This window comes from Bubalus kerabau, chromosome 15, assembly GCF_029407905.1.
Source record: "Bubalus kerabau isolate K-KA32 ecotype Philippines breed swamp buffalo chromosome 15, PCC_UOA_SB_1v2, whole genome shotgun sequence".
Classification (NCBI taxonomy): domain Eukaryota; kingdom Metazoa; phylum Chordata; class Mammalia; order Artiodactyla; family Bovidae; genus Bubalus; species Bubalus kerabau.
Window position 1 is genome coordinate 66,916,477 of NC_073638.1, and position 23,662 is coordinate 66,940,138.

At 45.0% G+C, this 23,662-nt stretch overlaps 1 protein-coding gene across 1 annotated transcript in view; it reads left to right on the top strand.

Moving 5' to 3' along the window:
* TRIM44 (tripartite motif containing 44) overlaps nucleotides 1-19,757 on the top strand; it is a 109,996-nt gene extending 90,239 nt beyond the window's left edge. The window contains exon 5 of the mRNA XM_055549316.1: nucleotides 19,138-19,757. Within this exon, the coding sequence (XP_055405291.1) occupies nucleotides 19,138-19,156 (19 nt within the window). The 3' untranslated portion in view covers nucleotides 19,157-19,757. The remainder of the gene's footprint in view (nucleotides 1-19,137) is intronic.
* Nucleotides 19,758-23,662: the final 3,905 nt, after the last annotated feature.

Sequence of the window (23,662 nt, forward strand, 5' to 3'; positions counted from 1 at the left end):
TTTAGCCCAGAGCCATAAAAATAGTTTTTAGGGAAGAGTGGCCTTATTGTCTCACAGCAAAATTTATTTTTAATTTAGAAACCACCCCTAAAGGGATCCTTTCATCTTTTCCCCTAAGTGATGAGCTGAAATATTTATTTTGTTGGCCCTCCGACCCATCTGGGCAGGGCTGGGTGAGGACTGTGTGGTGCGTTCTAAGTAGTGAGCGGGTGAGCGGGTAGGGAAAGCAGAAGATCTGTGTACTTTCGTCAGTTTCTCGTGCTTACCAATATGCTTACTGTCCTGTGTAAACTTTAATTCCGACCGGGACTCCGAATGTGGAGTCTGAGAGAGCATCTGATCCAGGCAGGAGGAAGGGAGCAGAGCTGAGTGGGGAAAGTTGCAGGTGCTGTCTTGCACACCATTTCCTGACAAGAACAGCCGCTTAATGAGCATTTGCCATGTGCCATATGCCCCTTAGATTCACGAAGAACCTGTGAGCCTGTTGTACAGACTTGTTGTACAGGTGAGGAAACTGAGGCCGGGGAATCAGGTGGTAAATGGAGAACCCATGGATTGGGCTTCCCTGATACCTCAGTTGGTAAAGAATCCACCTACAATGCAGGAGACCCTGGTTCAATTTCTGGGTTGGGAAGATTCGCTGGAGAAGGGATAGGCCACCCACTCCAGTATTCATGGACTTACCTTGTGACTCAGCTGGTAAAGAATCCGCCCACAATGCAGGAGAAAGGCTATCTACTCCAGTATTCTGGCCTGGAGAATTGCATGAACTGTATAGTCCATGGGGTCGCAAAGAGTTGGACCTGACTGAGTGGCTTTCACTTCATGGACTGCAGCACACCAGGCTTCATTGCCCTTCACCATCTCTTGGAGTTTGCTCAAACTCATGTTCATTGTATTGGTGATGCCGTCCAACCATCTCATCTTCTCTCGCCCCCTTCTCCTCACGCGCTCAGTCTTTCCCAGCATCACGGTCTTTTCCAGTGAGTCAGCTCTCTGCATCAGGTGGTCAGAGTGTTGTCTGCTCTGGCTAGCTGAGTGCTGTGACTGGGCCAGTGGAGGACAGTTGCCTTCCAGGTATCAGCAATCAGTCTCAAAATATCTGACATATGTTGAGACTGAGCCATAGACAGGTTCTTCTGAAAATGGATGAACCAGGTCTGAAGTGGTAGGGTTATGTCATTTGAGTATCACAGCACAGCTGGCTTCAGGAAAACCTGGGAGGAAGACAGAACATGTATTTGAAGATCTGTATCTGCTTCCTTCAGCATCCTGTACTTATACCCTAGTCCTGGCCCTTTAAGGAGTATTACTTCTTTTTCCCCAGTGAAACTTAACCATCCATCTCAACCCATCAGCTTCTGGCTGACTCACCCAAAAACTTATCCGTGCTCAAGTGTTTATGGTGATCCCATGGCCTACTCTTGTCTTGTAATATCTACTGATTTTTAACTCTGGGAGCTCAGCTCTAGTGAGTACCTTAGATTTAAGGTAAATGACTTTGATAAGGTCTTTAGATTTAATAGCTTATGTGATCTTTTGCATGTAACGAAGGCGATGGCTGCTTTCTGCATAATGTCATGTTGGGTATCTATTCATTTCTCCAATGCCTAGGGCAGCCCTTTGAGTCAGAGCAGTGGTCTTTGTTCCGTCTTATGACTGAGCTGCTGCTGCTAAGTCACTTCAGTCGTGTCTGACTCTGTGCGACCCCATAGATGGCAGCCCACCAGGCTCCTCCATCCCTGGGATTTTCCAGGCGAGAACACTGGAGTGGGGTGCCATCACCTTCTGGGCAGTGGCAGGCAAAAGGATGATAGGCGTGTAGTGTTCAGTTCCTCTTTTCTCACTGTGCTTCGGCTCTCCTGCTCGGTGTGTTCATGTGTGTGGGGTCACCTCCCTCTCTTCCGGCCAGACTAATGCTCTGTCTCTGACAGCACTGACCTGGAGTCCGGGGAGAGCCTCAGGTAAGATGCTGAATGCACATTGGACGTGATGTTCATCTCCTTCCTTGGCTGTCAGCTTCGAGCAGCCTTCCTCCCAGTAAGGGCAGATTCCTACAGGCCAGACCTGTTGACTGTATCATAAGCTTTTGGAATATTGGGAATGGAGATGAGATGTTCTTAATTTCTTCTCCATTTCCTGGGGAGACTCCTGACTAAAAAGTGTGTATTGCAGGGGCAGGGATAGGATGCAGTAATAAACAGGCAGGGAACCAGGCCTCTGTCTGAATGGTGCCCTTACACAAACATCTCCTCTGCGCTCATCTCAGAGAAGACGTGCTGGCAGAGGTGCCTGAGTTACTAACTTGGCACAAACAACCTCCTTGTAGTTTCCTGTTTCCCTGTTACACAGCCCTCTTAAAGAAAGTCCCTCCCCCCGCCCCCCGCCATGGGCCTTAGACCCTTGGACAAGTGAATCTGGCTTTGACAAAGAGGGAGTCCTTGGTTCTTCTTGGGAACAAGAGTCCATTCACTCCAGACCCCCAGCATCATGCACTGGCACCTGCATTCCTCATCTAGGCTGAGTCTCAGGCTTGCACTGATGATCCAGTCCTATTTGAGCAGCCCGATGTCTGCCTTCCACCGACATGGGATTTATATTGAGTTACCACTGGGTGTTTGGTTTTCCCCCTCCTCGAAACATCTGTTTGTGCTGCCAGAGGGAGCGTCACACAGAACCCAGGCTGCACATTTTCAACATAGCCCTTATTCACGTTTTGGAGTGGAATGCTAGCAGTGTGGTAGACGCCATATGGAGCTCTGCCACACTTCTCATCTCCTGTTCTTTCCCGTCCACAGCCCCCACCACAGCTCCTTAGGAGAGACTTCAGACCCATGAAGATGAGCATTAGGAGCTGCTGATGAGATGCTTCTCCTCGGCATGCCCTCTTGCACTTGATCTCTAGCCAGTCTGAGTTTCTCACAGCTCCCTGAACATGCCAAGCTGTGTTGCATCTTCAAGAGTTTTTTCCAGCTGTTCTCTCCACCTGGCATGCCCTTCTTCTGGCCCCATAGTCTTCCTGGATCATACCAGTCCATCTGTCAACAATACGTGATAGCCTTTGCTGACTCTATAGGTGGAATTTACCACTTCTTCCTTCTCTCATAACACACAGGCTACATTCTTTGCCCGACTCTGAGCTCATATCTGATTCCACCCTGCCTTCCCATCACCTGCCTATATCAGGGGCTCAGCCTCTGTGAGCTGAGAGAAAAGCAGCTGACCTCAGGATAAAGTAACATAAAACAGTTGACTTTCAGTTGAGTGCTCTTTTCTTGTTAGTGAGGATGCCAGATCGTTTACATCTGTTATCTCACTTAATAGTCGTCGACTCCGAGCAGTAGACCCCGATACTTTTGCCCCCTAAACACACATGCACCCATCATTCGCTGTCTCAGAATCCTGCTCTGTTGTCTTCATAGTACTTTGCACCATCCGAAAGTATTAATTTGTGTAACTCCCTTATTACTTGCCTTTCTTTACTAGAAGTTAAGCTTCATGAAAACCAGACTTTGTCAGTCTCGCTCACTACTATCATGAGTTACAGAACCTGCACAGCTCAGAAGGGCTTGGGTGGAAATTCTGGTCTTCCTCCAGAGTGGGCGATCCTAACATGTCACACCACCTCCTGTAGGCGTTCTCCTAGCAGGTGGATCTTAGCAATCCTAGGAGGAAAATCTGCTTTCCTGCTGCACCTAGCTTCTGCTTGTAGGTCAACCTTCCCCACCGCTCCCTTCACCAGCTGACTCCCGTCTCCTCGGCCGAGGCAGGTTGTGAGAGAGACTGTGTACCCATCACCAGATTCATCGTAAGTGCCAGGCATGTTGGTGAACACTCGGGGTAAACAGAGAATGAGAAACAGATACGGCCTCCAAGGAATCCAAGTAGCAAAGACTGACATTTACAATACAGCCACGTAAAGGCATGCTGGATCCCTGAACCCCTGCAGGCTGCACGGGCCGAGCAGACATCCCTCAGACCACCTTCATCACCAGTTCCCTGAAGGCAGACAGCGGGGCATTATCTCAACTTAACACTGATTTTCTTCTCTGGTGGAGTGGAGTGAAAATCAGCTGAAGCCTTGAAAGATATTTGCTATGCAGCCTAATTAAATAGGACCTGGGTGCCTGTCACCTCAAGACAAGTGGAATTGAAATTGAAACTGATGTCTGACCCAGAGAGACTCTGTCCAGGGGATGGTATCTTAGGGGCGGGCCCTTTTGTATAACTGTTTGCTGAAGCTCACAAGAACCAAGGTGAGAATTAGAGGGAAATGGCTGACCTGCAACTGGCTTGCTACAAGGAAGTCACAGACCGGCTGTGGTTGAAAAAACTGAAAACGTCTAGCTGTATCTCTTTTAAAAGAGACTCTTGGGATCCTCTAGGCAGGGGGGTGGTTTTCTAGTACCTGGTTTGGGTTTGAGTCTGCCAAAGCCTTGGCAAAATCTTTAGCAGTCACAGAGGTTACCACCTATGCTACTGGTATTGAGGCATTACCAGTAACCTGGCTGAATAAATGCGGCCAAGCTGACTTCACATGCCCACTCATAGCTGCCTTCACTCAGCACTGAGTCCCCTGTCCATGGTTGAAAGCAAGGGCCAGGCCCCGGTTGTATTCCAGCTCTGCCCTTGGGATGTCATTCATTTCTCTACTTCTCACTTTTTTCATCTGTAAAATGGAGTGGTGGTGCTGTTATAGGGGGTTACAATTAGGGTTAGGGTTATTAGTAAATAATGTGAAAAGTGAAAGTGTTAGTCACTCAGTCATATCCCACTCTTTGTGACCCCATAGACTGTAGCCAGCCGGTCTCCTCTGTCCATGGAATTCCCCAGGCAAGAATACTGAAGTGGATAGCCATTCTCTTCTCCAAGGCATCTTCCTAACCCAGGGATTTAACCCAGGTCTCCTGCACTGCAGGTGGATTCTTTACTATCTGAGCCACCAGAGAAGCCTATTAGTAAATAATGGTAGCATCCATTTAGTGAGTACTTACAGGTATCATTATCCTCATTTTACAAACAAAGAAACTTTAAAGAGGCCTTTCACTCAGGGTCATACTGCTTTTCTTTTTTTTTTTTTCACAATTCAAAAGACTTTTACTTCAGAGATGATATTTTAATAAAATAATTTGTTTCAAGCCTCAAGAAATTTTTTAATATATAATAAAAATTTAAAACAAAAAATTTCAAATGTTGATATCAGAGTTTATAAAAGTCTTTAAAATGTTCTATGTAAATTTTGAAATGTAGATAGGAAGAAAATTATGTATTAGAAGTAGCAAAACATGTAATAATTCTGATAATTTTAGTATAATTGAATTAGTAAATGATTTCAATATGAAGTTTGCATTTGATTTCACAGCATATCACAGGGCTTAATTGAATTTTTTATTAAACTTTTTGTTTTGTGTTGGGGTATAGCCAGTTAACAATATTGTGATAGTTTCAGGTGGACAGCAAAGGGACTCAGCCACACATATACATGTATGCATTCTCCCCCTCTGCTCAAGGGCATACTTTTGATGCGCACTGGGATGAGGTTGAAGCCGTGTCTCTGATTCTTAGTTGTGTTCTTTTGTACCATCACTACAACCGCAGTAACCACCCAGCTTTCCCACTCCTGGATCTACACCTCAGCTGGCATTTCACCCACAGGAAGGAGAGGGGCAGTGAATAAACTCCCCTTTACTTCCATCTCGGCCTGGACAACTCTCCCTCCATAGACTATTAGAGTGAGGGGCAAACAGTTGAAGTCTTAGAATCCAAACCTGCCTTGAGTCAGCTCACAGCTGGATTGTAGAGGGCTGGAAGTTGCCAAACATGCAGCTATTTTATAAGAAAGATGAGAAATATCAATAACCTCAGATATGCAGATGACAGCACCCTGATGGCAGAAAGTGAAGAAGAACTAAACAGCCTCTTGATGAAAATGAAAAAGGAGAGTGAAAAAGTTGGCTTAAAGCCCAACATTCAGAAAACGAAGATCATGGCATCTGGTCCCATCACTTCATGGGAAATAGATGGGGAAACAGTGGCAACAGTGGCTGACTTTATTTTTCTGGGCTCCAAAGTTACTGCAGATGGTGACTGCAGCCATGAAATTAAAAGGCACTTACTCCTTGGAAGGAAAGTTATGACCAACCTAGACAGCCTATTAAAAAGCAGAGACATCACTTCACCAACAAAGGTCCGTCTAGTCAAGGCTATGGTTTTTCCAGTGGTCATGTATGGATGTGAGAGTTGAACTGTGAAGACAGCTGAGCGCCGAAGAATTGATGCTTTTGAACTGTGGTGTTGGAGAAGACTCTTGAGAGTCCCTTGGATGGCAAGGAGATCCAACCAGTCCATCCTAAAGGAGATTAGTCCTGGGTGTTCATTGGAAGGACTGATGTTGAAGCTGAAACTCTAATACTTTGGCCACCTGATGCGAAGAGCTGACTCATTTGAAAAGACTCTGATGCTGGGAAAGATTGAGGGCAGGAGGAGAAGGAGACAACAGAGGATGAGATGGTTGGATGGCATCACTGACTCAATGGACATGGGTTTGGGTGGACTCTGGGAGTTGGTGATGGACAGGGAGGCCTGGCATGCTGCAGTTCATGGGGGTCACAAAGAGTCAGACACGACTGAGCAACTGAACTGAACTGAACAGAAACCTTTGCTGGGGAAGGACTGGACATGAACTTGCTTCTGCTTTATCCTCAGTGACACAGCATTCCTTGTCCATCAGACATGCACATTTTTTACCAGTAAGACTTAGCCATTTGTAAACATAATCATCACTTATGATACAGCATTGTAATCCACACCTGGTGCCCCCGGTGGTTATTTGTGCCTGGTGATCGCAGTGAGAGTTAGGAAAGAAATGGATCCCAGGCTCACCTGTGAGTAAGCTGTCCATGAGATTCCTGGGCAGTATCTCTAAGACCAGCAAGTTGCCCACACCTTGCCTGGGGAGACTTGGAATGTTTCTAGAACAGTAATTCTTTATGGGGTTGTTTTGATCATTCGCTCAGAATAACTGTGTTGAAGTTTCACTGGTGCCAGGCACATTATCAGGTACCAGTGACATAGCAGGGAACAAAATAGTTAAGGACCTTTACATCTCAAAACAATTTTAGGTAGTGATCAGTGCTGTGAAGACAACACAAGAATCTAATGTAATAGCACAGGGGTGGGGTTGCCACTCTAGATTGCTTGGTCAGGCAAAGTCTCAGAACAGGTGACATTGGAGCTGAGACCTAAGTGTTAAGGAGCCAGTCATTCCAAGCTGTGAGAGGAAAAGCTTTTGAGACCTAACAGCAAATGCACAGCCTTAGACAGGACCAAGCTCTGCTTATCTGAGGAGGCAAAGAGAGAGCTAGTGTGGCTGGCAAGTGGCATGAAATAGGTCAGAGAGCCAAACCATGTAGGCCAGGGACTTTATTCTAAGGCTCTAGGAAGCCACTGATGGATTTTTAAGTGGGCAGTGACATGATCTGTTGTGCATTTACAAACTATTACTCTGAGTGCAGTTTGAAAACCAAACAGTAGTGAAGTAAGAATAGAAATAGGAAAACCAGTCCAAAGTCAACTGCAGCAGTTCAAGCAGGAGATAGTGGTGGCGTTGGAGAAGAGGAATGGACAGCCACGGGATAGAAGTGCAGTGGGAGTGGACAGAACTCGCTGGTGGACTCAGTGGAATAGGGAGATTTTGAGCACAGTGGCTGGTACACATAAAGCACTCAATAAATTATAGTTGTTGACTGTTGTTATTAGCCAACAGCCTAATATCAAACACCAAGAGAACAAGCTTGGGAAGCAATCTTGAACCCATTCAAGTGGCAGAATGATGCCTGTCATGCATGTGTGAGAGCGGCGTTGGCTCTTCTCTAGTTAATAAATGGCATTCTTAGAGAAAATGAGGCTTGCAAATATGATGATATGTTCAGGAACCAGAAACTCATGTTCAATTCATCTCATATTCAATAGAGGCCCTATTTAACTTGTGGCCTCTCTTAGCTTTGATTTCTTCATCTATAACTATACAATGTACTGGGCACTTTCCAGGTGCCAGGTTCCATGCCCAGCTCTCTCTACATAGGTCCAGCAGTCTCTCTCTATGTTAATCCTCAGCTGATCCTTCCAGTAACTCTTCTAGGTAGGTACTAAGTTGTCTTCCATTTCCAGGTAGGAACACTAAACTCAAAATCCCACAACTAGTAAATGGCAAAGCTGTGACTCAAACCTAGGTGTTCCTAACTCTTAAATCCACATTCATAACCCTCTGTGACATGAGAAGTAGATTCTGAGAGTTGGTGTGCTTCCAATTTCCAACTTTCTACAGCTTCCGGACCTCAATTTAAGGTCATCTTGGGACTCAAAACTACTGAGAACTAATATGGGACATTTGGGGAAAAAAGCCTACTATTCATACAGAGATTAGAGATTTATGTCAAGAGTGTATTTATTTATTGATCCTTTTTCCTCTCCCTTTGGTAACTTGTAAGATACAGCAGCTGAGGCAACAGGAAATTTGAAGTCCAGCATTTTATTAAATCTTATGTTTAAGATTTCTGTGGAAGGAAACTGCTTGAGAGAGATTTGGTTTCTATTGTGCACTTGCCAAAAAAAGATGAGGAAACTGGGTCAGGTGGATTTCCTGAAAGTGCAGGAAGCAGGGAAGGTAAACCCTTGAGCTATTTTCTGCTTCTAAACCCCCACCCCCTGGAGTTGCCCAGGGCCTAATGGAAGCTCTGGGAAGAGTTCCTTTCAGCCCTCACGACAGGAGGTCATCAGTTATGTGAAATCCAGCAGTAGTGGAAGGGAGGGGAAGTTGGGGAAGACCAACAGATTGGCAGAGAAAAAGGAGAGCTTACAGCCCGCATGGCATTTCCTTCTTGAAGTTCAACAGAAAACGAAATAGTAGCCTAGAAGTTATTGCAGAGAGAAGAAACACACACCATCTCATCCCCACAGACACTGGAACTGCCCCACGTTGGCAAGGGTGGGGGGAAGATGGGCATTCTCATTCCTATTTGAGTAATGATTGTAAATCAGCACAGAATGATTTCTGGAGTGCATTTTGACAATAATAGATCAAATACTTTTAAAAATGCATATCCTTTGCTTGTTGAGGTAATATCTGATTCTTGGACTGGGACAGGAAATATAAAGAATGAGGCTATAGTATTTGTAGTGTCAGAAAGTAAGGAAGTGTTTCCGCAAAACCTCAAAGCAAACCTCACATTCATGAGGGTATGTCAGAGGTCACAGGATTGGACTATTACTAATACAAGAGCTCCCAAAGGCCAAAGCTGAACAATTTGAATAACAAAATAAGGTAGCATTGGATTATAACCCAAATGTAAAAATAAGTATCTGTGAGTCCATACTGATGTAAACAAATAATCCATAAATAAATAAATGAAGAATAGACAGATCTCATGTTCAGAAAACTTCAAATGATTTTCAATACTCTGCCTTCATCCAAGGGGAGCATAACTCCTCACTCCTTAGGTGTAGTTGCTCATTATGACTTCTTTCCAAAGAGTACAGTAGATGAAGGGGGAAAAAGAGTAACTTTCCAGTGGAAAACCTTTAACAAGTACTAGCTCAGCCAGGTGATCAAGGTCAACATCAACAGCACGTCGTATCAATAGCATGTGCCCTTGATACGATGGGATCAGAACAGCACTTTACTTCTGTGATTTTCCTTCTTAAGACCCATAACCATGAGAAGAACTTGAGACAAATCCCAAACGAGAGACATTCTCCCAAATATCTGACCAGCACTTCAGCACTTTTCAACACTGTCAAGGTCATCAAAAGCAAGAAAGTCTAAGAAACTGTCAAAGCCAAAACAAGACTTAGGAGACCTGATGACTAAATATAATGTAGTATCTCGAGTGAAATTCGGAACAGGAAAAAGGACATTAGGGAAAAAGCTAAGGGGATCTGAATCAAATATAGACATGATATATGTTTATATAAGTATTAATACTTATATCTACTTTAATATTATATTAAATATTATATAAGTATATATATTTATATAATAAGCATTATATAATACTTATAGAAGTATTCATACTAGTTTATATAATTATTAATACTAGTATACCAAATTTGTTGATTCATTCTAACAAATGCACTAATGTAAGATAATAATATTAAAGGAAACTAGATTTTGGAACCCTCTGTACTATCCTTGTAATTTTCCCTTTGACCCAGGAGTTTCCCTTCAGGCAGTTTTTTCTTTGGAAATAATTAAGGGTGAACCTAAAGATCCACCAATATGAATATGGATCACAGAGCATGTAGGTAATAGTGAAAAGGTAGAAATAATTGGTGTCCAATATTAGGTATGATAAATCTGTACAACTTAATCATGAATCATAACCTTATAGAACTATGTTTCTTGATAAGGAACAGTATTTGTGATTGATAGTTGAAAGAGAAAAGTAGACTATGAAAGAACCTATTGAAATATATAATTTTACATATGCATAGGAGGAGTATAGGGGCTTCCCAGGTGGTGCTAGTGGTAAAGAACCCACCTGCCAATGTAGGAGACAGAAGAGATATAGGTTGGATCCCTGGGTCGGGAAGATGCCCTGGAGGAGGGCATGGCAACCCATTCCCATATTCTTGCCTGGAGAACCCCATGGACAGAGGAGCCTGGCGGGCTAAACTCCAGGGGGTCTGCAAAGAGTAGGACATGACTGAAGCAATTTAACATGCACAGGAGGGGTATAAATGAATATATTTCTATGTGTTAATCATCAGTGGATAACACCATGGGTTTGTTTTTTTTTTTTTTTTTTCCTTTTTACAAAAGCAGTACTTGTTTGCTCCAGAAAGTACAGATCAGCAAAAAACAAAAAGTTACTTTTTAATTAAAAGAAAAATGGTTGGGGTTAATTCCATTATAAATCCAGCAGCAGCAGTAGCAGAAGTCTGAGTCCTACAGAAGGGAGATCTGAGAATAGATGGAATGCTGGCAGGCTAAGAAGCCTTCCCAGTATTCTGTTCAGGGATTTCCCTATCAAAGGGCACTGCCTGAACAGGCCTGCTATTGCCTGTCCGTCCTCCATAGAAAAGGGCCGCCACCCACACAGCCTCTGTGGAGTGTGAGAAGGGCAGCCACCTGTCAAACGATAAACAGGTTGCACGGTGCATAGAGATCAAACTTAGCACTGTGGTCAGTGTGTGAATCTGTGGCCGCTGGAACCCCAAGCCTCTCTCAGAGGTGCCTACCCCAGTCTATAGGGGCAGAGGCAGCTGGGAGGGCTGAGAGACAAATCCAGTGTCTATTTCCTTCTCCTTCCATGGTCATCCTACCCTTAACTAGAAATTTTTCATCTTAAAAAAGAAGTTGCATGTACCTTCCAATTCATTACAACAACCCTTGCTGCTGCTAAGTTGCTTCAGTCGTGTCTGACTCTGTGCGACCCCATAGACGGCAGCCCACCAGGCTCTCCTGTCCCTGGGATTCTCCAGGCAAGAATACTGGAGTGGGTTGCCATTTCCTTCTCCAATGCATGAAGGTGAAAAGTGAAAGTGAAGTAGCTCAGTCCTGTCCAACTCTGAGCGACCCCATGGACTGCAGCCTACTGGGCTCCTCCGCCCACGGGATTTTCCAGGCAAGAGTACTGGAGTGGGGTTCCATCGCTTTCTCCAACAACAACCCTTAGAGGCAGATAATTACCATCTCATTTTTCAGGTAAACATGGGACGTAGAGCTCTTAAATGGCTCTCTCTTACCATCTGGGTTACCAAGGGTCAGAGGATCAGGTTTCCGTCTCTCCTTTTACACTAGTGCAGTTTCACACCTGAGGGCCCTAGGATCTTCATAGGCTAGATCTACCATTTACAAGCTGTGTGCTTCAAGCAAGTCACGTAGCTGCTCTTAGCCTCAGTGTTTTCATCTGTAGGATGGAAAAAGTCACTATCAGGGTTTAGTGAGATTGTATATATAAATTGCTTAGCTCAGTGCCTAGAACATGAAGTCACCCATCTGCGAACAGTGGTTATTATTGAAGGAGAGAAGATTAATGGGATAAAGTATAAAGGGATCTAGAGAGAAAAGTGCCCTTCTCCCTGTTTGCTGTAATTTGCGAAGAAAGATGCAACAAGGCTGGTGCCACTTTAGACTTCAAGAACCACAAGGAATTAGATTACCGGAGCTCACTGAACTAGGGTCTGTCCTAGGTCTTGAGCAAGTGCTACAGTTCATCAACCTGGCATTTGGGCCCAGCCAGAAAAAGAGGTGAAAGAACTTGAACACTTGAGGTCAGCCTTCAGCTTGAGTTGGAGAAGCATGGAGCAAGAGGGTGGTGCACAGGAAGGACGAGAAAAAACAGTACAAGTGAGAGCTAATTAGCCCAGCAAGTGTGTAAGTCAGGAAGGAGCTTCACTTTTGTCTGGTTTGAAATTTTGTAAATTTCACTAAGGTGAAATTCACCAGATGAGGAAATGAGGTGACACAGCAAAGCCAGGACTAGAACTGTGGGGTCCTCTCATGTATTTCTCAGTCATCCCAGGATAAACTGAGGACATTTTGCTTTATATTTGTATCTCTTTTAAATTTCTATTTATATCTCTTAAAACTAATTTGTATTAGTCCTACAGTCAGTCAGTCAGTTCAGTCACTCAGTCATGTCTGGCTCTTTGCAACCCCATAGACTGCATGCAGCACACCAGGCCTCCCTGTCCATCACCAATTCCCAGAGCTTACTCAAACTCATGTCCATTGAATCAGTGATGCCATCCAACCATCTCATCCTGGGTCGTCCCTTTCTCCTCCTGCCTTCAATCTTTTCCAGCATCAGGGTCTTTTCCAATGAGTCAGCTCTTTGCATCAGGTGGCCAAAGTATTGGAGTTTCAGCTTCAGCCATCAGTCCTTCCAATGAATATTCAGGGCTGATGTCCTTTAGGATGGCCTGGTTGGATCTCCCTGCAGTCCAAGGGACTCTGAAGAGTCTTCTCCAACACCACAGTTCAAAAGCATCAATTCTTCAGCACTCAGCTTTCTTTATAGTCCAACTCTCACATCCGTACAAGACTACTGGAAACACCAGAGCTGCAGCTAATTATGAGTTCTGATTCCTTCTAGCACAGTAACCCCCTCACCTGCATCCCAGGCTGTTGGGACTGGTGTGTTGGGAGACAGGCTGGCAGCTCTCGTCTGGCTGGTGCAGGAGTGTTTCTGATCTGGGTGTTTGGCCCGTCCGCCAGCTGGGCTGAGCAGGCGCCCACTGCACGTGAGCCACTGCAGCCTTAGATGGTGCATGGAGACTTCCCCTCAGCTCCTCATACAGTACCTGTGTGGCTTCGTTTGTGAAGAACCCCACATCCATCGTGTGGAATCCCAGCTGAGTCTAGCTTTCCTCTCTTGTTGATACCTCTTAATTTCTCCATCTTCATGAATGAAAAATCCTTTCACAGCAATAATAATAAATAGCCAAGGACTCGGCAGTGTAAGTGATGCCAAATCGAATTAAGTTGTATTATATTCTCAGGAAAAGAAAGTAACTTGTGAGATCAGAGTACTTACCCACCTCATTTATTAACTTCCTCGTATAAGCGTCCATCTCTGGGGACAGAAGCTGAAAACCTGAGCTGCCTTTCTATATGGACTATCTAAAAGCTTGTCAGGCAGGGAAACACTCTTCCATCATAATCACTTTATCAGCGGGTGTTGAGGGGCTCGATAGGATGGGGGCTTGTGGCCTGCTTCTAACAATGCCTTCAGTTTCACAGGCACAACAAGACCGAAGGGACTGTTCTCAGGGAGGTGCACCCCGCTGGCAGAGCAGACACAGCGGTCTGCTGGGGGGGCTGCTTAGTCGCCTTCTGTCACCTGGACCCCTACCCCCAGCAGGTGTTCAATGTCAAATCACTCACCGAGTCACGATGTAGAAATTCTCCGCTCCTTTAGCTATTCTTTTTGTTCTTACACCCCCAAAAATAATTTAGAAAAAAATCATGTGTCTTCTTGCCCATTTTAACTCCTAAAATTATACATCAAATTTATATAGTTGAAAAGGATGTGATTTCTGACATAGTGTGTTGCTTTATATACATTTTTGTCAAAACTTTGACACTACAGATACAGCTTTTTAAATTTATAGGCAAGATCCACTGTATAATCTCATGGGCAAAGATGATTTATATGGTCAAACCATCCAGCCAAATCAGTTTTGCTTTCTGTCAGATCCAAGTCTGGTGGGTTTTTTTTTTTTTTTTCAATTAAAATGAACATAATAGTACACATTTCATGACAAGTGTCTGACTTCTGAATATGAATTCTTAGATCCATGGATAGACAGATAAAGGCACACAGCTTTGCCAGGAGTTTACTACCCAGATGAAATAAGGGATTATATCCTTCACTATTTCTTACCCTGCTCTCATAGAAGCAAGGCTTTCTAAAATTGTCCTATGGTGAGATTCAGTAGGATGAGGGATATGCATTTCTTTTCTGAGGTGGAGGTAAGGTGATTGTAAAAAGTGAGAGTGACTGAAGACAGAACCTGTAGATTACAAGCATGTTCTGGGAGAGGTCGGTTTTAAGAAAGAGTATGTATGGAAGGTACAGATCTGGACATTAATTTCCTTTGAATTAGCCATGACCAGATAACCTCCTGGAGGATCACTAGGTACCACAGAGGCGTGTGTACCCTAGTCTCAGACAACCTCCTGGAAGATCAGTAGGTACCACAGAGGCGTGTGTACCCTAGTCTCAAAACCTCCACTTTTGGATACACCAGCACGCTCTAACTAGGTCAGTCTGTGACTGAGGCCAGTGAACTGGATTCACAGTGTCTGTCCTCACCAGTGTTTTTCAGGGACTGACTTTTCTAGATATCTGTCAAATAGAACCTGGAGGAGGGCCTGGCAACCCACTCCCGTCTTGCCTGGAGAATCCCCGTGGACAGAGGAGCCTGGCGGACTACAGTCCATGGAGTCACAAAGAGTCAGACACGACTGAGTCAAGCAGAAGGGTCGGAAGCAGGGAGCTCAGCCCTTCTTTCTATTCAGTATCCATAGGTCTGTCTCTGGTTAGACTGTCGCACTCCAGAACTTTAAGGATTTTTTAAGGACATTTGGGGACAGGAGCACACATGCTCTGCAGCGTAGCATCTCAGATGCTAGAAGAGCAGTGTGGAAGGAAAGTTAGGCAGGTACTGCTTCCGGAGCAGAAAGGCAGGGTGAAGATGGGAAGCCGGCATTGTGTTTATACTGCATAAAATGCAGAACTCTCACAGTAACCCCGTAAGATACACAGCATTACCTCGAGGAAACTGAGACCCAGAGAGGTTGATCGGCTCACCCCAAGTCCCACAGCCCATTAGTGCCAGAGTGAGTGGGATTTTGAATCTAGTTTAGTTTGGTGACTTCAAAGCCATTATATAGCACTGCTTCTCTCATGGTTAGTATCTACTACAGAATGGGCTATCTAATACCCTTAGTTTATTCTCAAAACAGCAGCAACTAAACAAACACTTTAAAGATTTCTGAGTATCCCTCCAATTATAAATCCAGTGTGAGGGGTAGAGGATGATAAGTGGCTAAGATAGAAGACAATGTTTCTTCCCTTGGAGAAAGTAAAGGCTCCTACAGACTAAGATAAAATCCTGTGAACACAGATCAGCTCATATACAGAGTAAAGAAGGAACATTCAAATGATATCTCACACCAGTTATACTGTGTGACCCTCCAGGAGAGATCACACACAAGGTGAACAGAGCTCTGTGCTATAGATTCAGTTATATTTTTTTCTTTGTTGTTGTTGTATAAAAGCCAGGTTACTAATTGTGAAAAAGAAGATGTTTTATTTGAAGATGCTATTCTGGACAAAAATATTTCTCTCCTTCTACCCCCCATCTCTCTCTCTCTCTCTCTTCCCCCTCATCCCTCCCCTCCCCATACCCTCCCTCACCTACTGGACTGTAAAGTCCATGAGGGCCACCACTGTGATTTCATCTTACTCATTGTTGTGCCTCGTGCCATGACTAATACAGAGTATACAGTGAAATTAACCAGTCATGTGGACTTCCCTGGTGGCTCAGTGGTAAAAAATCTGCCCGCCAATTCAGGAGACGTGGGTTCAATCCCTGGATCAGGAAAATTCTCTGGAAAAGGGCATGGCAACCCACTCCAGTATTCTTGCCTGGGAGATCCCATGGAAAGAGGAGGCTGAAACGCTACAGTCCATGGGGTCACAAAAGAGTTGGTGCCAGAATCCCAAGGTCTTATGCTTTTAAACTGTGATGTGAGCGTGGTCATTCAGGCCCCATAACAGATCTCTTTCAGGATAATGAGAAAAGAGTTATCTGTCAGGGCTTCTGATCTTTTCCCCAAGTCAACTCCGCATGTCTTATAGTAAGGGACCTGGCCACTTGAAAGGAACTTAAACTTATTTATAATTTCATTATACTTTAGTTTTGGGAGGTTGTTGACCCCTTTTTGAGTATAATGAAAATTATGGCCTCTCTCCAACAAGGAACACACAGACAAACTCTTGTATACAATTTCAGTAGGTTCATGAACCCTCTGAACTATGCATCTCAAGTTAAGAATGCTAAAAAGTGAGCCGCAGTTTAAGCAAAGGGCACACGCTGATGCTAGACCTCTCAGATTTGAAGGAAAATGGACAAAAGAACATTGAGCTTGCTTTGGATATAATTCCAGAGGGGAGACTATGGCGCCAGTTCCAACTGTGCCTTGATTCTGCCAAGGCGCTCTCATGAAAGACCCTTTGTTCCCTTTGGGACGGATGCCACCAAACACTGCCCCTTAATGACAAGTTCACTGACCGGCCCCTCCAAGCGTGCACCCTTCCCCCCAAGACTGGACAACAGGCAGAGAGAGGGAATAGAATAGGCTAGTGGAATAGGGCGGAGTTTGGACAGTGAAGGCTGCTGGGTTGGATCTTTAGGCTCCTAGAGTACACTTGCCTTAATTGCAGGTTCCGTGTCTTAAAATGCTTTCGCCCTTAGCAGCAGTTCCACAGGTCGGTTGTCAAGGGTATTTTTCCCTTACAGTCTTTCCCAAGTGGATGCAAAACAGCCCTGATTTTATATAGACATAGATAATCCGTTGTGAGGTTAAAAAAACAAATTTCTAGGTCATAGCTGGGAGCTAAGGCACCCCAGGCCTTTCTTCTTCCTAACTCCTGTCTTGACAAGAGGAAGGAGATTTTCCCTCCCTTCCAAGTATCCTAGCCTGACTCTGTGAGACTTTCTTCAGCCAAAACTAATCCCTAAGTTTCAAGGACACAGATCTTATCTGTGGCTGAGGATTTTACATCTCTCAGAGCTTCACTTTCCTCATTTGCCAAATGGGGAACATAATGATATTAGTAGTAGTCCCTGCATCCTAGGATTGTTGTGAGGAGTAATAGTAAGAATGGGCGAGGAGCGCTTAGCTTGGCGCCCCAGCACACTTGATCAAGCTGACTCATTATTTTCAGGGTGTTGCTGTTGTCAGTCACTGAGTCGTGTCTGACTCTCATGACCCCATGAACTGCTGCACACCAGGCTTCCCAGTCTTTCACTATTTCCCGGAGTTTGCTCAGAGTCATGTCCATTGAGATGATGATGCCATCCAACCCTTTCATACTCTGTCGCTCCCTTCTCCTCTTGCCCTCAATCTTTCCCAGCATCAGGATCTTTTCCAGTGGGTCAGCTCTTCACATCCAGTGGCCAAAGTATTAAAGCTTCAGCTTCAGCATCAGTTCTTCCACTTCTCCCAGTATTCAGGGTTGATTTCCTTTAGGATTGACTAGTTTGATCTCCTGCTGTCCAAGGGACTCTCAAGAGTCTTCTCCAGCACCCCAGTTCAAACACATCAATTCGTTGGTGCTCAGCCTTCTTTATTTTCAGGATAGTGACCCCTAGAAGTGGTGGAAGAGGATAAACCAGACAAGTTTGCTACTTTTTACTGACCCTGCCTTTTTCTTGTGCTAGTATCTATATCAAGAGTGTTCTCTCCAAGGACCAAGCCAGCAAGGAGGCTCTAACCCTGAGCAGCTGAGCTTCTAGCTGTGCTTCTAAGACTCACAACTTATTTTTTGGCCCCTGACATACCACCAACACCCAAGATGCCCTGATCAAGGCAGCTTTGAATGACTGTTCCTTTCAGCACCTTCCTTCCCTCCCTTCCCGTTTTTATTTCTCACTCCCTTTTAGAAACAGCTATTTATTGAACACTTCTGTATGCGTAGCACAGTACTAGTGCCAGATAAACAGTCGTCGATAAAATAGCACTGCTCCTCTTTTTATGCCCTAGCGGGGGTAGAGGGAAACGTAAATAGCAAACAAGTGATTTATAGGACGTGATAAGGGCTATGAAAGAAATAAGATGGAGATGGACAGTGACCAAGGAGGCTGACTGAGATAGAGGAGCTTCTCTGAGGCGGTGACACGTGAATCCAGTGACTGCCTGTGGCATGAATTGAAACCTTGGTTTTATTCCAAGTGAGAAGTGCCACTGGCTATACAGAAAGACAGCTTCTCTTTGCTTTTCTCTTCTAACGACAGGTGGCTTTAAGGTTTGTGTGTGTGCTCAGTCGCGTCCGACTCTTTGTTACCCCACGACTGTAGCCCGCCAGGCTCCTCTGTCCATGGGATTATCCAACCAAGAACACAGGAGTGGGTTCCCATTTCCTCCTCTAGGGGATCTTCCCAGCCAAGGGATTGAACCTGCATCTCCTGGGTTTCCTACATTGGCAGGCAGATTCTTTATCACTGAGCCACCTAGGAAGCCCAGGCTTTTAAGGCTTAGGGGAAGTCAGACTCCCAATTTTTACGAGCCAAGTTAAAAAAAATACTATGACAAATCACTTGTTCCTTTAAATAGTTATTCACCTATTGTGTACCAGGCACAGGGATTTTACCTGTATTATCGTATTTATTCCTCCAGTAACCTGAGAAAGTAGGTTTCATTATCATCATTATCTCTGTAGTCAAATAAAGAAATCAGAACATGGGGAGGTGCAGAAGCATGCCGCTGGCCACAGTGCCCGCAGTGGTAGGGTGAGGGCTGGAATCCAGGGGGTTCGGGCAGCAGAGCCTATGCCTGCTGTCAGTAGCCAGGCGGGCCTCCCGTCTTGTGACGTCTCAACTCACTGGTTCTCCTTTCCTTTGTAGTGGCGCCGATGAAGACTAGGGCGCATGAAGGCCCGCCCTCCCCGGTGCAACACCCCCCTTCCCCTTGCGTGTATGTGACGGCGTGTGTGCAGCGGCTTCTGACCCCGGTGGAGGCTGCCCGGCAAGCAACGTGGTTCCGCCAGATGCGTCCCCAGGCCCGCAGCAGGCACAGAGCTCTCCAAGGAATGGCCAGCTTTACTGTTACTGACCGTGCTTCCCATTCTCTTGTCGTGGTAGGAAAAGGAAAAGTGCCCCCATGCTCCACCAGGAGCAATTACAGGGTCCTCAGGTCATTCCCTCAACAGCTGCTTTGAACTTCCTCAGGAAAGCCAGTCCCTGTAACAGTGTATACCCAAACAGTATCACTTCATTAAGAAGGAGCTGAAATCATCTTGAAGGGCAGTCAGGATTTGTTTCCCTCTGTGCTAATGACCCCCCACTTTATTCATATCAAAGCATGGAATAAATGAGGGGGAAAGTAGGGCTGAATCAACCCATGTAATTAGTCTCTACAAGTCCAATTATACATCTGTGAAAATGTGGTTTCATGAAATAAGATGGATGGCTTGAAAACCAACAGAGTTAAAAGTTAGAAATATATAAAGATATTTTTAGTACGTGAGGTTATCCTGGACTTCAGATTCATAATTCAATCCTGTGGAAATGAAAAAAAAAAAAAGATTGAAGAGGTAGAAAGGAAATGACTTTTTAAAAAAAAAAAAAGAGGGGAGACCAAAAAGATCTGATTAAAAGTTGAAATAGAAATAAATATTTCTGAACTCAAATTGCCTAGGTTTCCAAAATAGTCAGTAAAGGATCTGATGGAACCTGAATTGTTTGAGTGGATTCTGAGGTTTTATGGGTCTCGCCACATCATGAAAGTCCGGAATGTGTGTCACAAATGGGAATTTGCACTGTAGGTTTTGCTCCTCTTCCCCTACCTTAGCCTGATTTGGCTTCAGTGCAGAGTGGGGAGGATACTTGGCCCTCTGTGGTGTGTGAATTGAGCTCCACCCCCTGGCAGACAGACCTTCCTTTCACTCCAGGGGAGGACCCCTCGGGCCCGGCACTCCCCACCTCTAGATCATCTCCCACCCCCTGCCTCTCCCCTCTTACACGCTGTGAGCGGAGACTCCCTGTGGTTGGACTCTGGCCTCTCCCCACTCCCAAATCACATTTCCTTACAGCCAAGCTTTTTACTCCCAAGTAAGCAGTGATGTACTAGGGAACACAGAACTGTAAACTGAAAAGCATGCATCTTCTAGCAGCAGTTTTGACTTAACAAATGTTTTGGAGTCAGGGAATGATGTTATTTTCGGATAAAACAAACACAGTTACATTATGAAATAGAATGTTCATATACATAAACTGTAAAGATAAAACGGGAGACTTCGCAGAGGACTTTTATTTGCAAGTGGGCTGTGTGTTCCCCCTCCTCTGCCATTAGTGGTATTTGGGTGTTCACTTCTGAGAAGTACAATTGGAACTGCACACATCCAAGAGCCCTGGGGCTTCTGCTGACTCAGGACCCAGACTCCTAGTGCTTCTGAGGCAGAACCAAAGGAGCCTGCATCGGGGGATCTTCCTCTTTTCCTGCCTGCCTGCCTGTGACCTGTACACCTGTCAACAAAGCTTTAGGGCCAACTGATGTGTGTGTGCAGAGTGGTTATGAGGTAGAAATAGTGCTTACTGTCGGAATCCTGTTTATATCACTGTTCAATCCTGTGCATGCTATGAAATGACTGTTTCTTTGACTCCAGGAAGCTACCAGGCATATACACTTCTCAGTTAAGAGTACCCCAGCTCACTAAATCATGAGGGACACTGGGGGCTGAGAGTGGTTTGGGCTGTTTTTTTTTTTTTTTTTTTTTTCTCTTAAACTGGTGGCCAACAAATGGCTGAGACATGTTTGGTGCTTTACCTTTCTGCCCACAAAAAACTGGAGATTTTGGCATACCACTAATTATATCCCCCAGCCACATCCAATGCAACTACCTTTAAAGGAAGACCAGTGGCCATTCTCAAAAAGAGTTTAAAAAATCAGAAGATTAAGAAGACTCTAGGATTTAGAAGCTTGTGTTGTCTTTCCCAGTAATCATTGTTTAATCTCCAAGAGGCAGCCTTATCTTAGCAATGGACAGCTTATTGGCTCCTCCATAACTGATCATAGGCTGTTACTTTAAATCAGTATTTGGGAAACCCAGGCATTTATGCAATGGATATGAATGGAAATATAAAAATACATACCAGCCTGTCTCAATAAATTATTATATCTCTATAATGCTCGAGGAAAGCACTTTGGCTTTTACCTAGAAAGGATTTCAGATCTGCTTTATGGGCTCCCGCTGTCTTCAGTACCTGATAAAACTTTAACCAGGGACGCATTAAACATAGCACAGCAGCTTCTGCCCAGGCTCCTGAGTTCCTGCCGGCAGCATCTATCAACACAAGAGCTAGGATGCTTCTGGCAGTGGTACCAGCTTCCCCAAAGCTGGAGCAGGCTGCTTGGCCCTCAGCCCCAGCACGAGGAGGCCGCCCTCCTACCAGGTCAATAGAGTTGCTCCAAATTGTGTCCTGCCTGGCTGCAGGGTTTGCAGACATCCCTATGGAGAAGTCAGCAAGGGAGACAGGTAATGACTGTCTTCAGAATGAATTGGGTCCTCACAGCAATCCCTGGATGCCTTCCGAAAATGTTGGATATCCGAGGCTAGGAGGAGGTCTGATCTTTGATTTGGTGTCATTAAATCCAGGGCAATTCCAAAAAGTGCCTGGAGTCTCTGCTCTGACACCCCAAAAAGGGAAATGATTTTAAATATTGAGGACCCTGCACCAAGGCCCCATTTCAGATTTGTAGCTAAGAGTTATTTGTTTTGAGTTACACAGCTAGGAAGTACAGGAGCCAGATTTTTGTACCCGGCTCTTCCTAACTCTGCTGCTGCTGCTAAGTCGCTTCAGCCATGTCCGACTCTGGGTGACTCCATAGACGGCAGCCCACCAGGCTCCCCCGTCCCTGGGATTCTCCAGGCAAGAACACTGGAGTGGGTTGCCGTTTCCTTCTCCCTTCTTAACTTTTATGTATCCCTAAAGCACAGAAAAAGCTGTGGGTTCCCCTGCTACAGTCTGACCATTCCACTCTAAGGATTCTTTTTCACAGTGACATTTCATGGCAGTAGTTTGGGCCCAGAAATGGCATCAGGGTAGCCTTATTCTTCCAGTTTAGCAGATACATTAAGTACATGTTGCTAACTTGAGCCTGCCCCCAGGAATGGGAGGAGGCCTTTCCTTTTTGGTGCCATCCCTCATAAATAAGGGGGAGTTGAAGCCATCTAGGCCAGTCACTGTTCTTCCCCAATGGCTCAACTGGAAAAGCACCTGCCTGCCAATGCAGTAGATACAAGAGACGCAGCTTCGATCCCTGGGAGGAAAAGATCTGGAGAAGGAAATGGCAACCCACTCTAGTATTCTTGCCTGGAGAATCCCATGGACAGAAGAGTCTGGCAGGCTACAGACCAGGCTCAAAGAGTCAGACACTACTGAGCATGCATGCAGCCCATAAATAAAGTGTTTCTAGGCCTTTAGGAGTGTGGAACTTCTCAGAAATAGTGAAAAATGTTCTGCTCTCTATTTGAAAATGCCTGCTGCTGCAAAGGAAATCTTCATATTCTAGTAAACCTAGCTAGTCTGTGCCCTGTGAGGATGTGGCAATTCAAAGTCCAGTGAATATAGACGTCCCTACAAATACCTGATGTGTATATGTACACATACACGCACTCTTAGTTTAACAACCAAGGGAACTGCAGAGCAGTCCCCTCATTATCTTACATACCACACAGAGGTTCCTGCCAGCTCTGATCACAAGTGCCACCAGGTAATGGAGCTGTGGTGCTTGCTCAAGAGATGCTTATAGGAAGAGCAGTGCCTCAGCAAAGGTTGTCAGCTCCTAAAGCTGAGCCAAGGTGACAGCCCTGAAGGAATTTACACTCCAGCCCTACTCCAGGATGTCTAATGATATGGGAAATTTGGATACCCAGCCATTTCGGTGACCTGAGAGTCTGAACACTCCAGTCAGGCCTGAGGGCATGGCTGAAGAATTCATAACTGGTAAGAGTGGTAGGGCTTAGGGAGCTCTTTCCTCCACTTAGACAATATGCTCTTGCCCATACCTGAAATTGGCACACTCACATCATAGCTGTTTGACACATGCTTTTCCATAAGAAAATCAGTTGCATGTTTACTATGTGCCTAGCACATCTAAAATCTCCTGTTTAAAAAACAAATCAATCTCATTATGAGTGAACTCAGCCTAGCCCTGAGAAAAACAAACCAGAAAAGGGCCTACAGAGGAGACTTTAGATCTCATTAATACTGCCTTATCCAACAGTGTGTTGGAAGCCCCACTCCAGCTCATTCCAAGAGCTCTAAGGCCCGAGAACACACCAGAAACAGCAGAACAGGTGCCGGAGCCGGAAAATAAAAATGAATTAATTACAAGACTTGTGGTATACTGGTACAGAAATGCCACAGG